Consider the following 15,382-nt stretch of genomic DNA (forward strand, 5'->3'; position numbering starts at 1 on the left):
GAGATGGGAAGAGAGATGGACGAGAAATGACTAACACTCAACTTCACCATACATGCGCAGGCACTCCATACATGTGTAATAGAGTGTTGGTGATGTGCACGTATGTATATATTTTGCCTGCGTGCTAATTGAGGACAACGAATAACATGTGGGCACATTTACAATGCCGTAGTGCCGATTCAACGACAAATGTTACACACGCGATAGCGCAACTGTTTCATTTGGTTACCTTCAATAATAACTCGAGGGAACTCCTTGAACAGTCTAGCCTGACGATCTTTTATTAGTCATTTCCTAAATCCTAATCGTCAAGAAAGACCTAATATCACAAGCTAATAACCAACCGCATTCATTGCTTATACATGCATTGCCCGAGGAGCAGAACCGAGGATTTCGAGTAAAGCACAAAGATCTATATATGTCGTTATATTTGCCAGTGGCATACTTATTAATATATCTTAATTATCAGATTCCATTTTTGGTCCAGGAATATGATATGTGGACAGAATCTTCTTTAGAAGTGGGGCGATTTCTCCAAACCGAACATCCACTGGAAACGTCGGTGGCCATGAACATCCTGGCAAAGGCCAAATTCCAACTGCCTAGGACATTAATTTTGAATGGATGAAATCACTATATACCTGTCATTTTCTCTTCCCCCTTTGTACAATTCTTGAAGTCTAAAAGGGCCTCACTTAGACGACGGGACAAACTGATTCGAACCACCAGACGCGTGGTGGGTCAAGAGGCCCAGTACGTAGATGGAAAATCGACCGAGCATTGATCGGGAATTTCCAGAGACTTTGTCGAAATTACTTGGGAGATTTTAGGAGCATGGCTTTATGCCTCGGGCACATTGGATTGTTTGATAATGACACATTAAGCTGCCTTGACGGAGGCTTTCTGACTCTTTGGGATATCAATCAGCCGGCCGGTAAAATGTTCCTCAGGAAATCCGCAGACACTGCCAAATATTACATTTTTCCTCCTTTAACTATAATTTCGATCACTGGCCCAAGTTTTTTTTTTTTTTATAAGTTAGGTAATCAAGGTACACTTTCATTTTCCATGGAACCTTACGTGCGTTTCCTCAATTGGGTATTCCTGGGAGAGGAGAGGACCTTCAATTGTGAAGACAGTCATTTTGCCCACAAATCCACCCCTTTGACGGAACCGGATTAGCACGTGAAGTTAAGAACGTGTGCATTCATTTTTCGTAACATAAGTCGGTCTTTTATAGCTCTCGACTAAATTCTAGAACTTTTCTGTCTAGTAGTCCTCGCTATCCACTGGCCCTGCCTAGGTAATTTACGGACCAATGTCGACCTTCAATTTGAAGAAAATTACAGATACATATGTTTGTTCGATGAATCAGGACATCAAGGTTGCTGTGGTGTAGTGGTTATCACGTTAGTCTTACACACTAAAGGTCCCCAGTTCGATCCTGGGCAGCAACATTTTCTTTTTCCCTTTTTTTTTTTCCCCTTCCTGAAGACCAATTGTAACAATTTCTTTTAAAATTTTTTTTACTCTATATATATATATATATATATGCGCACGCACACACTAGAGGATGACTCGCATTATGCACATGAATGACATAAAATAGATAATGGGAAAAAATATTTACCTTAAATAATGTTCAAATATCGACTTAACAAATCCGAGAGTCTTTAACAGTATCAATTTGTTTTTTTTAAAATATATATATATAAAAAGTTTGAAAAAAATTGCAAAAAACAATCGAAATGGATCATGGATAGATAAAACATAGCATAGGTATAGAGGAGAGAGGGAGAGAAGAGAAGTGACGGAGAGATGGAGAGAGGATATAGGAAAATAGATAATTACTTAGATAAAGTTACAATTATGTCCTCAATTATGTGATTTTTATTAATTAGACTTACTTTTTTATGAAATTTTTGGAAAACTGAAAGTTAAATAAAAGTTATCCTTCTTGCTTTATTATAGTACAGATAATTATAAGAATTATGCCAGCGCGGTATCACATAAATCTTTTGTGTGAGTTCTTATTTCTAAAATTTAATAGTCTTGTTATTAGTTAGAGATTGAAATAATATTAGCAGTTAAAAATTTTAATTGATGAAATGAATTAAAAAGATTAAGAGAAGGTGTTTGATGTTAGTGAGAGGAAAAGAGTGAGAAGGGAGAAAGAGAGAATGTGAGAGGAGAGTGAGGAATTAGTTTAGAAGAAACTTATAATTATTGATATATTCATAACTTTTTTAATATTTAATGGATATTAATTTTTTATTCTACTTTTATGGGTATTTTTTAGATAATGAAAGTTACTCCAACTATCATCCTATTTCATTTTGGATCATGGATGGAGAAAAGTTAGCATGCGTATAGAGGAGAGACGGAGAGAAGAGAAGTGAGGGAGAGCGGGAGCGAGAATATGGGAAATAGATAATTATTTAGATAAAGTTAAAATTATGTCCTTAATTATATGATTTTTATTAATTAGACTTATTTTTGTAAGAAGTTTGAGATAGTGAACGTTAAATAAAAGTCATCCGTCTTGCTTTATAATTGGATAACATTCGCTTTATCAATTCTGAAGATATCAAGAACAAATGAGCAGCTTTGACGTATTTCAACATTTTCTTCTTTTCTCTTTTTCTTAAGAACAATTTTAACAATTTTCTTTTTTTATTGTATATATAATTATAAGGGAAAAATATATGCCATAACATAACTTTTTACTTTTATGTCAATTTTATCACAACATTTTAAAATTATACTATATAGCATAACGTTTAAGGCATATTGTCAATTATAGTCTGACGTTAAATTATCTGTGAAAATTAAATGGAAGGTTGATGTGGGTCGCACGTGAATGAATAGTGGGCTCAGACTCTTACCATATGCAGAATAACCCATATTTCAACTCGCACAGCCCTTTTACCTACCCGACTCCCTCACCATCAATATCCGAATATCATTTTGCCCTCTTCATATTCAAAATTTCTCTTTTTGAAAACAACCACACCATCAATAGAATGGAAAAAAAATCACTTATTGTACTTATTACAGTTCATATAGTGATCGATGGATAAAAAATTGTTGGAAAGAAACTGGAAGCTCATACCTGTCAAATGAAATACAAACCTTAATTTGTTTTCTTCTATGGAACAAAAGAGTGAAAAGTATGAAGAGAGAGACTACTAAGCTTATGGATGAAGAGGGCGGAGAAAGGCAAACCCTGAACTAATGAAAAATTTGGGGCTGCAGTGAGGCGGGATATGTGTGAAGAGGCGGGAATGGTATTCAGGCATTGATGGTGAGGGAATAGGGTGAGTAATGCAAAATTGTTAGAAAGAAAGTAGAAGCTCATACCTGTAAAATAAAATGCAAAACTTAATTTGTTTTCTTTTATGGGAATAAAAGAGTGAGAAGCATGAAAAGAGAAACTGACAAGCTCATGGGTGAAGAGGGCAGAGAAAGGCAAAGCATTAAATTGAAGAGAAATTTGAGGCTGCAGTAAGGAGGGACATGTGTGAAGAGATGTGAATGGTATTTTGGCATTAATGGTGAGTCACCGAGCAAGTGATTATTTCCCAAGTGATAAGAGTCTAGGCTTACTTTTCATCCATAGGTGTGTCACATCAGCCTTCTATTTAATTTTTACAGGAAATTTGACGTCATGACATAATTGACACTATACCATAAACGATGTATTATATAATGTAATTTTAAATATTATGATAAAATGGACACAAAAGTAAAATATTGTGCTATGGTTGACATTATACTCTAAACGATGTGATATATGATGTAATTTTAAAAGATTATGATAAAATTAATATAAAACAAAATATTGTGATATGACATTTTTTTGCTAATTATAATGGGATAGTATTTGCTTTACTTATCAATTCTAAAGATATCAACAAATAAAAGCTTTGATATATTTTAATACACAAATTTGAACGGCTATTTTGATTCACAAAGAACTCTTACTTGCTTTACTCTAAAGATTACACAATCACTACATTTCTCCTTCCCAAAACCATTCCCCTAATGCACCTCTACATATGTATCAAATTACGCTTCTTATACAAGTCGAGCTCAGTGGGGATCGCATCAAGCTGGACACTGCCCATCTCTCAGTTCGCATACACGTTCACCCTCACTCGAGCGGTTACTTCAGGGTGAAGCTTCAGCTCTGCCACATATTCCCCTGTTTCGCGTATCTCTGGAAGTTCTACGATTCGCTTGTCTACTTCCCTGTTGATCAGTTGACTGAGTGACATACAGAATGGCGATGAAGAATTGAGACAGAGGGAGAAGAACAAACACGACCCATTATTACCTCTGAAGTTGAGCCTTGATAATGTCCACGAGGTCTTGAGCAGTCACGCTGCCAAAACAAGCAAAATCTCAACATTTCGGCCATATAGAATATGGAATGTTGGTGTTTAATTCATATCAGCTTACGTTCCGAAGATCTGCTTTCCTTTTCCACCCTTGCGCTTCACCTTAAAAGCTCCGACGGTTTCGAACATTAGAGCAAGTTGCTGGGCTTCTTCTTTCACCTGAGAAGGGAAATTATGGAATCATCACCAGAATATTTTCCAACAGACATTGCAAAACAGAATTTCCTATCTGAAAAACAGAGAATCCGCAGTATATTGGCTTGTAAGGGCTTGATCTTGGATCTCACATCAATAAACTTAATGACATGACAGCAGAGGACGTCAAATCCATGACATATCAAATCCTCTAGGACTGGTATTTAAACCAAAGGCATGTCACATTAAATTTCACTATAATTCTCTATCCATGCAAAGAGGATCGTGTTTTTATATGATCAAATACGATAATATTTATTGGTAAGTCAGCTGATCAGATTATATCATTCATTAGTATAACAGTTCATCAAAGATGAATGAGAAAATATCGGTAAGCGATGACGAATGATATGGGAAAGGAGTAAGAATCTAAGATTTAAGTACCCGAATCTTCTCAGCCTCGATTCTTTCTTCTTCAATTTTCATTTCCCTGTAAGGGGAAAAAGAACGAGAAAAAGAAAAAGAAACCAGAGCAGCATGGATCACTAAATGCGAAATCAGTAATCTGCTAGCATGTAAGATGATACAAATGAATATTTTTCAAGGACTCGCATTCAGGAACCAACATTGGCATGGTTTCTCTTACTTAATTGTGCAGTTGTTTGAGGGCCTCATGAGGCCACTGGCAAATAGTATTCTCGATATTGGAAGAAATGAAACACTTTTGAACGTATCGGCAGATCAAGTGACTGGACACTCTCCGTAACTGCATACATTCTTTAACTGAATTTATGATCAATCAGCATTTCCAAAAGGGTTTAGAGCCTAAAACATTGGGCTAGCCTTTCTACGATGATTATGAATGCCCCCAACACATTAAATGGGCTCAAAAAAGACATCTACATCGCTTCCTTCCTAGGCAGCATTTCTCTAATACCAAATGTGTCTAGGCAAATCATAATGTGAGAACACCTCAGCTTTATGTGATCAAACACTCCTCCACAATCCAAGAACTCGAATTCCAAAGTGAGATACAATATTTGAAATTCCAAAGATAACTCTAAACCAGAGAATGAAATACTCAGGCTGGGTTAAGCATATTACTTGAGCAGAAAAGGAGTGACAATCTGAGCCTTTCCCGTGGGCAAGAGAAAGTTCCGGTAGTACCCGGCCCTCACATCCAGCAGCTCACCCTTGTTCCCCAGGGACACCACGTCCTCCTTCAGTATTATCTGAGCAGAGACAGAATGCCACACGCAGAGACAAATCAGTATCCCCATCTCCCAAACTCCTCCATTTCCTCAACTCCCCCAAAACTACTCATCAAAAAGCCATCTTTTAGACACCCATATAGCAAAATTGGGATTTTCCCACCACAATGCAGCAAGCCAAACAAGAACTTCCATCAGAGTAATGGCTACGGCCCGAGTGGAAGCAGACAAGGAGAACCCATTTCGTGAGTTTTCATGTATCATTTACCTTGCGGGTCTTCTTGGTTTTCTTCTGGGCGAAAACCAGCAGCCCAGTTCTCTTGTCGGGCAGCTTGGTGGCCTCATTGCTGCAACCGCCGAAGCTCTGGAGCAGGGACGAGGAGCTCCTCCACGAGAGCGTCGCTGCCGGTGACGACATTCCCCAATTTCTTGGCCTTCCCACTCGCTCTGGCTCGATCAATCTTATCCGGTGACGTTCTTCTCCAGCTGCTTCTGCTGCTCGTAAGCCTCTCTTATCTGTTTCGCGGTGCAAAGGAGGGAGAGAGAGGGACAGAGGTAAGAGACCCGTCTGACGCTTTATGGGCTGTTGCTTGTTGATGGGCCTCGGAGGAGAACGGGTTGGGCCGACCAGGGCCCACGGGACCCCTTCCCCTGCGATTTGCCCACACGCCCCGATACAGGAGGTCATCCGTAACTGCACAAAACATGTGGGGCTTGAATTGAATCGAGAAGATACCCTCACATCTGACATTACAGAACCTAATCCTTTGCTTATCAGTTCTATGTTATGCATGTTCGAGTTCAAATGCCTATTGAAGCCATTACAGTTCAAAATCTCCCAAGAGGAATTAAGCTTTGACTGGATTAATCGAAATATACACAATATTGCTTGACTAGCTCTTCTAGCTCTTCTCTGCATAAGAGAAGCATCGAGTGGGTAGGCTCACCCAGTGCATGTTACCTCATCTAATGTCTTACTAATTCATATTTTAATATACTGTAAAGGTATTAAATTGTAATAATTTACTATTATGAGTTGTAATAATATAAGAGAAAAAACAGAAATTAAAGGTTTATTGGATAATTTATTGAAATTAACTAAATTTATTCAAATTCACAAAAGCTTAATAAATGAGAAAAATGCATCAAAGAATATAGATGTTCAAAAATTTAAAGGCTTTATAATTACTATTCTTTTGCAAGGTAAATTGACGATTTTGACATAATAGAATTTTTAAAAATTATTTTATTAGAAATTTCATTGATAATTGAAATCAATAAATATGTAAACGAATCTTTGCTAATAATTGTCGAATTAATTTTTTTTATCATTGAAATATAAAATCTACCATATTCAAATTCATATGGTGAAAAAAAAAACAGAGAATTGTAATGTAACACAAACTCTCTAATAATCCATATCAAATATTACTTTCATACTCATTTTCTTATTATGAAAATTTTTGTACAAATCTATGCAATGCACGGGTCCAACAATCTAGTCTATCTATATATAGTAAAAGCCACTTGAATAGTAATAAAAATGCTCTTGATTAATGCAATTGAAAAATATTTAAAAGAATAAACTTCGATTTTAAAAAAAATACTTGAAGATATAGCAAACATGTATAGATACTTGCATGCAATAAATGCAATTAGTTATAGCATTGCAAGTACCTAAATACCTTAATAACTAGTGTTTGATCCTGTGCATTGCACTAGATTCCTTTCATAAATTCATTATCAATTTATATTGTAATTAGTTTTATCTAAGAAGACTATTTTTCTTATTAAGAGTAACAATTTTTGTTAATTATTAATTTTACAATTTCAACAATATTTTTCAATAATTTTTGAATAATTTTTGTTAAAACTTTTAAAATTAATAACTTTCCAACTGTTTGTCTTCTTAATCACCAATTTTTAAAAAAAATCCTTACTTAATATTATTCGTAGCATTGCCATAATTTTTTTTATTTTATATCATTACCTAGTCTATTTTCCATGCATACACGGCCTTATTTTTATTTATCTAGTGTTGTAGTTACTCATTTATAATATCAAAATGTTTATATTATTAATTCATTCAATATTTTAACATGATCATCGAATCGAAAGTTCAATATAGTTTTATTCATAAACTTCACTCTTTTATATTACATGCTATCTTCGTAAAACTTTTAATTTTTCATAACTCTAATGGTCCATTATTTACTTTTGATTAAAAGGATATTGCATTTTGCAATTAGCATTTTCATTATTTTCAAATTATATTATCTTTCACATTTTTAAATTTAAGTACTATTTATTTATTTTTCTATAAATTTTCAATTACATTGATTAAATCACATTTATTTTTCATGGAAGTCAATTTTATTAGATATAGATACGTAATTTATAATACTAATAACTTTAAATTATTATTTACATTTATTGATGGCATCTATTGCAAAACGTAGTTAGTTTTACTATATATAGATAATAAGAAAAATTAAAGAAAGAATGTAATTAAAGATATTTAACAAAGAAAAAAATGAGAATCAGCACCTAAAGTCAAAAGATAGGGGTAATTAGATTTTTAATAAATGAAGTAAATTAAAATTGAAACAAAAATTATTAAATAAAAATTAACTATGAAAGTGATAATATTAACAATACTTAAAAGGAAAAGAAGAAATATGCAATAAGCGCTTCACAGAAATCATGACAATGAAAATGTTAGAAGATGCCACTATATTACAACTAGAATTAAAAAGAAATTAAATTAACCACAAAAAAGATTATAAGATATATTAAAATAATAAATAACATCGGATTAAAAGAATTATTTCTATAAGTCTTGAATACAACGAATTACATTTGAACTTATAAATTTTCAGTAAAAAATCAGCCTCGACGTATGAAAGAGAGGACTTTCAATACTAAGTATTTGGCAAAAATTTTAATCTTTTAATACTTTATGTGTTTTTTAGTTTCTTAGAGAAATTTCTATTCATAAAAAAGAATGGCAGCATGAATTTAGTAATTCAATTGGTGATATTTATTAATTCATTTAAATAAGAATAGAATAGTTTGAATAAACTTGTGCAATCCACGGGGATATAAACTTATTTTGTTACTGAGTAAAATGCCATTTACAAACATAACAAATATTAAAACAAGATTACATTTTTGAGATATGTCAACTTGATTATTATAAGTAATAAAGTTACAAAATAATATTTAGAATAAACTCGTGCAATGCACGGAATAGAAATTTATTTTGTTAGTAAGTAACATGCCGTTGATAAATATAACAAACATTCAAAAAATTACTTTTATAAATAATGCGTATGCTTCAATTGATTCGATAGAAAAAAAAGTAGAAAAATAAATATTAATTTTAAAATTATAAAATAAAATAATTTAAAAATAATGAAATATTAATTGGAATATATAATATCTTTTTGGTCAAAAGTGAGTAATAATAAACTATTATACTTATGCAATCCTTGATATTTTACCAAAAAACATGTAATATAAAAGTAAAATATTGAATAAAATTATATTAAACACTTTCAATTTAGAATGATGTTCGTATATTCTGTACAAGTTTGATGATCATGTTAAAATATTTGACTTAATAATATTAAACCGAATATTATGTTTTAACATGATACATGGGTAAATATAATGATAACCAAATAACTAAAATAAACTCGTGCAATGGACGGGTAGTATGCTAGTTATTGATAGTTTTAAGTTGACTAAGGAATATAATTCTGTTATTGAACCGGATGATTACCCATCTTCATTAACAACAATTTAAGCTCAAAGAAATCTAGACTGCTAGCGAACCCTACAATAATTAATCCAACTAGACGGATGGGCAGAGATTTTGATGCCTAGATGTTTTTTTTTTTTTGATAAGGGCATATTTTAATTTTTATTATTTTTTAAATCTACAGTTATAAAACATAATAATTTAATAATATCATAAAAAAGAAAAATTCAATAGCTCTTTTTTACTAAATTATGTAAACCTTCTTACTTCTATCATAATATATATTTTATTATATTTAATGAATTACAACGTGTCTCAACCATATTAAGTCAAATGTCCTTTATTTCTTCGCTGAATACGCAAAGTCACTCAATGTAAGGACTTCTTTGTCCTATGTGGCACAATATGGAGAATGGTTCCGGCTTTTATAATTTATATAGATTGTCAATCTAATTACATAAGTTAATGAGTTCCTTTCTCTTCAAGCTTATCGTTTTTCAAATTCTTTAGGAAAAAAGGGCACTTTTCATTCTCAACCTTAGGCGTTTCCACCACTTTTTCCATTAAGCTTTATTTTTTGTCAGTCTTGTCTTAACCTTTCAATTTTTTGCCACTTTAGTCTGGTCGTCCATTTTTCATTAAAAAATACATTTACCTTCCAAAAAATATATTTTAAAATATTATAATTTTCGAATTTATTAAAAATACACAAATATTCTGAAATTTGAAATATGAAAAAAAAAAGGGCAAATATGTTGGTGGGGGTTCCATACCGGCAATTGCCCCCCAGGGAAGTTCGCCAAAGGCGCCTGAGGTTCAGTTGCCGATGGGAGAGCCCCCATTGTCGGGACAACTACCCTCTATCTCTCTTCGTAATGCCTCCAGCAACCTCTTTGGGGGGCAATCGCTGGTGGGTGAACTCCTACTAGTAATCTGCTTCCAAGAAACTTTTTTTATTTTTAAAATTTTCCTTTTTTGAAAAAGTTCAATAATTATAAGTATTGTAAACACTATTTTTTGGATGGAAACTGTGTTTTAATGGAGAAAATGGACGCCCGATCAAACTTGCAAAAAAATGAAAGGTTGAGGATGAGAGTGACCAAAGGTAAAGATTTAGGACGAAAATGACAAAAAAGGCCAAAAGTTGAGGACCAAAAATTTCTCTTTCCCGATTTCTTATTATATATAGTATGGCATGATTAATTTGATTATTTGTTGAGTACATATCGTTTTATTTTATATCTAGCTTAATCAAGCAGCTCCTTCCCATGCTTATGGACATATATATATATATATATATATATATAGGACAGGTAATCCCCAAATAAACGTTTTATAATTAGGATTCTAATGCAACTAAGGATGTTTACAAACATGCAGTCCCTTGGCAAAAATTCCATTTGTTGGAAGGCTCCATTGCAAGATCCTTGCGTGTTTCTTGAATGCTGCTTTCAGAAGGGAGGATTCGTTGTTAATTTCAGATATATTGTCCCATAATTTCATATATTTTATTATTATTTTTCATTGTAATTATTTACAATGTGGAACATCAATTTTCTTATTAAATACAATAATATTTTTCAATTATTAAATTTTTGGATTTTAAGTAATAATCTTTAATAATTTTTAGTTAAATTTAGGTCAGTTAAATAGTTAAATTATAATTTGCATGCATAATTTATTTAAGCCTTTTTTTTACAAAGTTATCAAAATATGTATAATTGAGTCTTTACCTGTTAAATGTACTTATTGATTATAATAATTATTTTTAAAATGCTAATAGTATGTATTAAGAGTATGCCTTGTTTTACTTTATAAAGATAAAGAAATTAGAAATTTAAGGGAAGGAGTTTCTTTACAGCGGTGCTCGTCTACATCTATAGTATATCTTAAATGGAAAAAGAAAATCTTATTCTCATCAATAATACTTTTCAGTATTTCATTCATTCTTCTTTTCCTATAATACGGGAGGCACACCAGCCTCTGTATTTTATATATATATATATGTTCAGTGCATGGCAAAGAATAGCAATGCCCAAATTCCTACTTAGAAAATGAGATTTTCTTTTTTCAAAATGATATATAGTGATGGTAGATATTTTTTCATATGTTGAAGTGGAGATCCAATATAAATGAATGACTAGCCATTTGTCTCATTTCTGTCTTTCCCTCTCAAACTTTTGCACCTCTATTTTCAAATCTTGAGTCACTATAATCCCTTGTCGACAAAACTTACATGTATTTTCTGTCGCTTTTTTTTGGTGGAATAGGGCCGAAGTCCAAGTACATTAAATAAAATTAAAAGTTTAAGCAATAGAGAAGCGGGGCACGGTGACCCCAGATATATATTTCATTCCCGATAAACATGCTCAACAGTCGTTGTCCAATCCCGATTAAGCAAGCCTCGAATGTCCCTTACTAGAGCATCGTTGCTTCCCATATGAGTTCGTTGCAAACGTATGAGGTGGACAACCACCTTGGAGACAACCTCGAGAGGAAGTTCCCTCACGCCCATTTCCCAAGCCAGCACAAGCCCTGTTTTAACTGATCAAAGCTTCGCTGCTACTGAAGTTGCTATTCCCAAGTTTTGGGCAAAAACCACTCACCCATCGACCATAGTCATCCCGTGACATGCCACCCCAGCTCCAGCATGTCCCGGGTTCCCTTTCGCAGCCCCATCTGAATTCAACTTATACCATCATGGTTCTGGTTTCCTCCAGCCTACATGCATCCATACTCTCGGAGGTCGATAGCCAAGCGATGAAACATCCTCTTCCAGTCCCCTTCCATTACTTCCTCTTCTCCCGTGTCTAGTAGCTCCACCGGCTCTCCCACATCGTCTCCTAACCCACCAGCTCCTCACCATCATCCTATGGTGACCCGATCAAAGTCCGGTATATGTAAACCCGATCACGTCTTTGTTTATATATCGTTAGGGGTCCCATATTATCCTTCTACTTCTCTATGTTGATGATATCATCCTCATGGGCAGGTCATAGTCTCTTCTTACCAGATTCACTGTACTTCTCTCTAGGGAGTTTGCCATGAAAGACCTACATCCTCTCCATTACTTTCTAGGTATTCAGGCGATTCGATTTGCAGATACACTTTTTTCTCTCTCAGCATAAATACGTTCAAGATATCCTATTCTGTTTTGGTCTTGACAAATCTTTTGCAGTTAAGACGCCAAAACTGTCTAGAACCAATTCATCTTTAACAGATGATGAGCTCCTCCTAAACCCCTTTGAGTACCGGAGTATGGTAGGTGCTTTGCAGTTTGTTACCATCACCAAACCGGATATATGTTTTGCTATGAATCTCGTCAGCCAGTTTATGCATGCTCCATGCACGACACATTTACAGGTTGCTAAGCGAATACTGCTTCATATGGCATTCATCTACATAGGTCTGTTGACTTTCAGATCACAGCGTACACCAATGTTGACTGGGCTGGATGTCTAGATAGTCGCCGTTCAACGACAGGATATGTTGTCTATGTGGGCTTGAATCTCATCTCCTAAAGGTCCAAGAAATAAACCACTGTCTCTCGCAGCTCGATTGAGGTAGAATATCGAGCTCTAGCATATGTCGTAGCATAACCACTATGGCTCCGACAACTCCTACAAGACATTGGTTGTCACTCTCCAAGCCCCATTATAGCGTGTCATGATAACATCAGTGTTATCTTCCCTGCAGCGAATCATGTCCAGCACGATCGCAGTAAACACATTGTTGTGGACTATCATTTCATTCAAGAGCAACTAACACATGGAGATCTTCTTGTACGATATGTTCTCACATCTTCACAGCTAGCAGATCTACTTACCAAAAATGTATCTCTTTCTTCATTTCAGTCACATCGTAGTAATTTGTCGGTATTTGCGTCCCTAACAGATTGAGGGAGTATTAGGGATATATTTGTGATATCTTCACATTATAGTGACTACAGTGTAATTTTATACAGTTGACTCCATATATATACATAATACAACCACCCATGTCGGGTACGGCTTCACAATCACACAGTTACGGAATGAAAACGTGTGCCACTGCGTTATACTATCTTTGGTAGCATGACATAATTTTTTTTGGATTATAAGAAAGGCCTATGGCCTAATATAAGAATAGAAATAGAAAAGCAAAATAAAGGGGCACAGAAGTCTTACTAGTGATGATTGAACTCGAGACCTCATGGGTCCAGGCAACGACTTCTGTTACTACACCAAATCCCCTTCCTCAACATGACATAATTTTTAGAAAATATCATTTTTTAAATTTCCTAACTTATTTTTTGGAGCCATTCCGTGCGTTAATTCAATTCATCACATTCATCACATTTCTCTACCGAAAAGAAAAATCAACCAACAAGGTGTTGGTTGAGTGGGTAAGCAATTAATCCCGTAAGGGAGAATGCAAGTTCGCGTCCTAAAAAACGCACTTATTAGAGGGGGCAATTACCTTTAACACTCGATCACCTGAAATTGCGAGAGTAATGTAATCACAATTTAATATAACCGAAAAAAGATCATTGCATTTACAACTTTTAACTGGTTTGTATATGTCGGTCCTTTCCCTATTTGCTATGAGGAGGGCAAATTATATATCCCATGCCCTTCCCTGATCCAAACAAAACCTGCTTCTTATCATATCTAATCAGATCAATCTTTTAAAGCATACAGAGATGATTTATCATCTAAAATTTTTACATTGTGAGCGCCTATTTCTTTTTTTTTTTCGGTGGCTATTGCGAGTGTCTATTTAGATTACAGAACTAGCAAAACCGATACCAAAATGACAATTTCACTATAATAATGTGATTATTTATATCTCTATTCTTCTTTATTTAGTCCCATATGTATAGCCATCCCATTATGACATAATTTTTATCTACACACGGAAGATGCCCTCTTTCAGGTTCTCATATAGTAATACACTCACCTTCAATTTGGAATCAATAAGGATACAAAATTCAGTTCTCTTCTCATCAATGAGCTTGCCTCTTCATGTTTTAACCCTATTTCTATTAGGTCACACTGAGTATGCCGATATAAAATAAAATGAGATTTATAAAGAGAATATAATTATATTGAGAGAACATATGCTCTTTCTAAATTTAATCAGCACATATAAAGGAGTGTAACTAAAAAATAATCGGTTTACCAAAATGTCATTATATGCATTTATTTAGATATAGGAGTTTAAAAGAAAGTATATGATATTTCTATGAAAATTAGTTGGAATGATATAATGAACATTACTTAAGTTTCGCGACAGAATGATCACTTTATTAAGTTGAAGAAAAAAGACTATCAAAGTATAGAATGCTCTTTTTTCCAACTCATTATAGAGATAAATATCTATTTCATCCCATTCCATTTCAATGTATAACCTTAGACATATTCATTTCCTTAAAAAGAAAAACGAGACCCTCTTTTTCTTGACCTTCACCGTCCTTTGAAAATGAGAGAAAGGGATAGAGATGAGTTGAGGAATTGGGTGTGTCCAAGATGACAAAACAAATACAAATGGTACACAATTAATTGAATCTATTGCGTCTACATGCGAACTAGCTATTTGAATTTTATTATTAGCCAACCCTTTTTTCTTAAAACTCTCTCCTTCATTTTAAATGCTATGCTGGATGTCAGATTATGGTTATATATGAGGAAGGCTTTAAGTGGGGATGAACTGAACTCATAGTTGACTTGTATCTCTCTCTCTCTCTTCGGTCGTTATGAAAGTCGATATGACCTGGTCTTATTGTTGAAAATATTGGATATAATATATTAACGTGGATTGATTCAAATAGTTCGGTACGTGCTCCCCTTAAATAAGATCAAGTCTTGAGAATAGAGAAAATTTACAATGGGAGA

General features: G+C 33.9%; 1 protein-coding gene and 1 non-coding gene across 2 annotated transcripts; one reads left to right on the forward strand and one right to left on the reverse strand.

Annotated features, from left to right (window-relative positions):
• Window positions 1-1,384: 1,384 nt before the first annotated feature.
• Window positions 1,385-1,457, forward strand: TRNAV-UAC. Its single transcript has one exon. It is a non-coding gene; the product is annotated as a tRNA-Val (tRNA).
• Window positions 1,458-3,908: 2,451 nt separating this feature from the next.
• Window positions 3,909-6,298, reverse strand: LOC116198635 (50S ribosomal protein L9, chloroplastic). Its single transcript, XM_031528830.1, has 6 exons — window positions 6,015-6,298; window positions 5,640-5,767; window positions 4,980-5,025; window positions 4,462-4,559; window positions 4,337-4,384; window positions 3,909-4,251 (listed from the first exon to the last, which is right to left on the reverse strand). Exons 1-6 carry the CDS (start codon window positions 6,162-6,164, stop codon window positions 4,131-4,133), a joined length of 591 nt encoding a protein of 196 aa, XP_031384690.1. The 5' UTR covers window positions 6,165-6,298; the 3' UTR covers window positions 3,909-4,130.
• Between the last annotated feature and the right edge of the window lie 9,084 nt (window positions 6,299-15,382).

Source organism: Punica granatum, chromosome 3 (assembly GCF_007655135.1).
Source record: "Punica granatum isolate Tunisia-2019 chromosome 3, ASM765513v2, whole genome shotgun sequence".
Lineage (NCBI taxonomy): Eukaryota > Viridiplantae > Streptophyta > Magnoliopsida > Myrtales > Lythraceae > Punica > Punica granatum.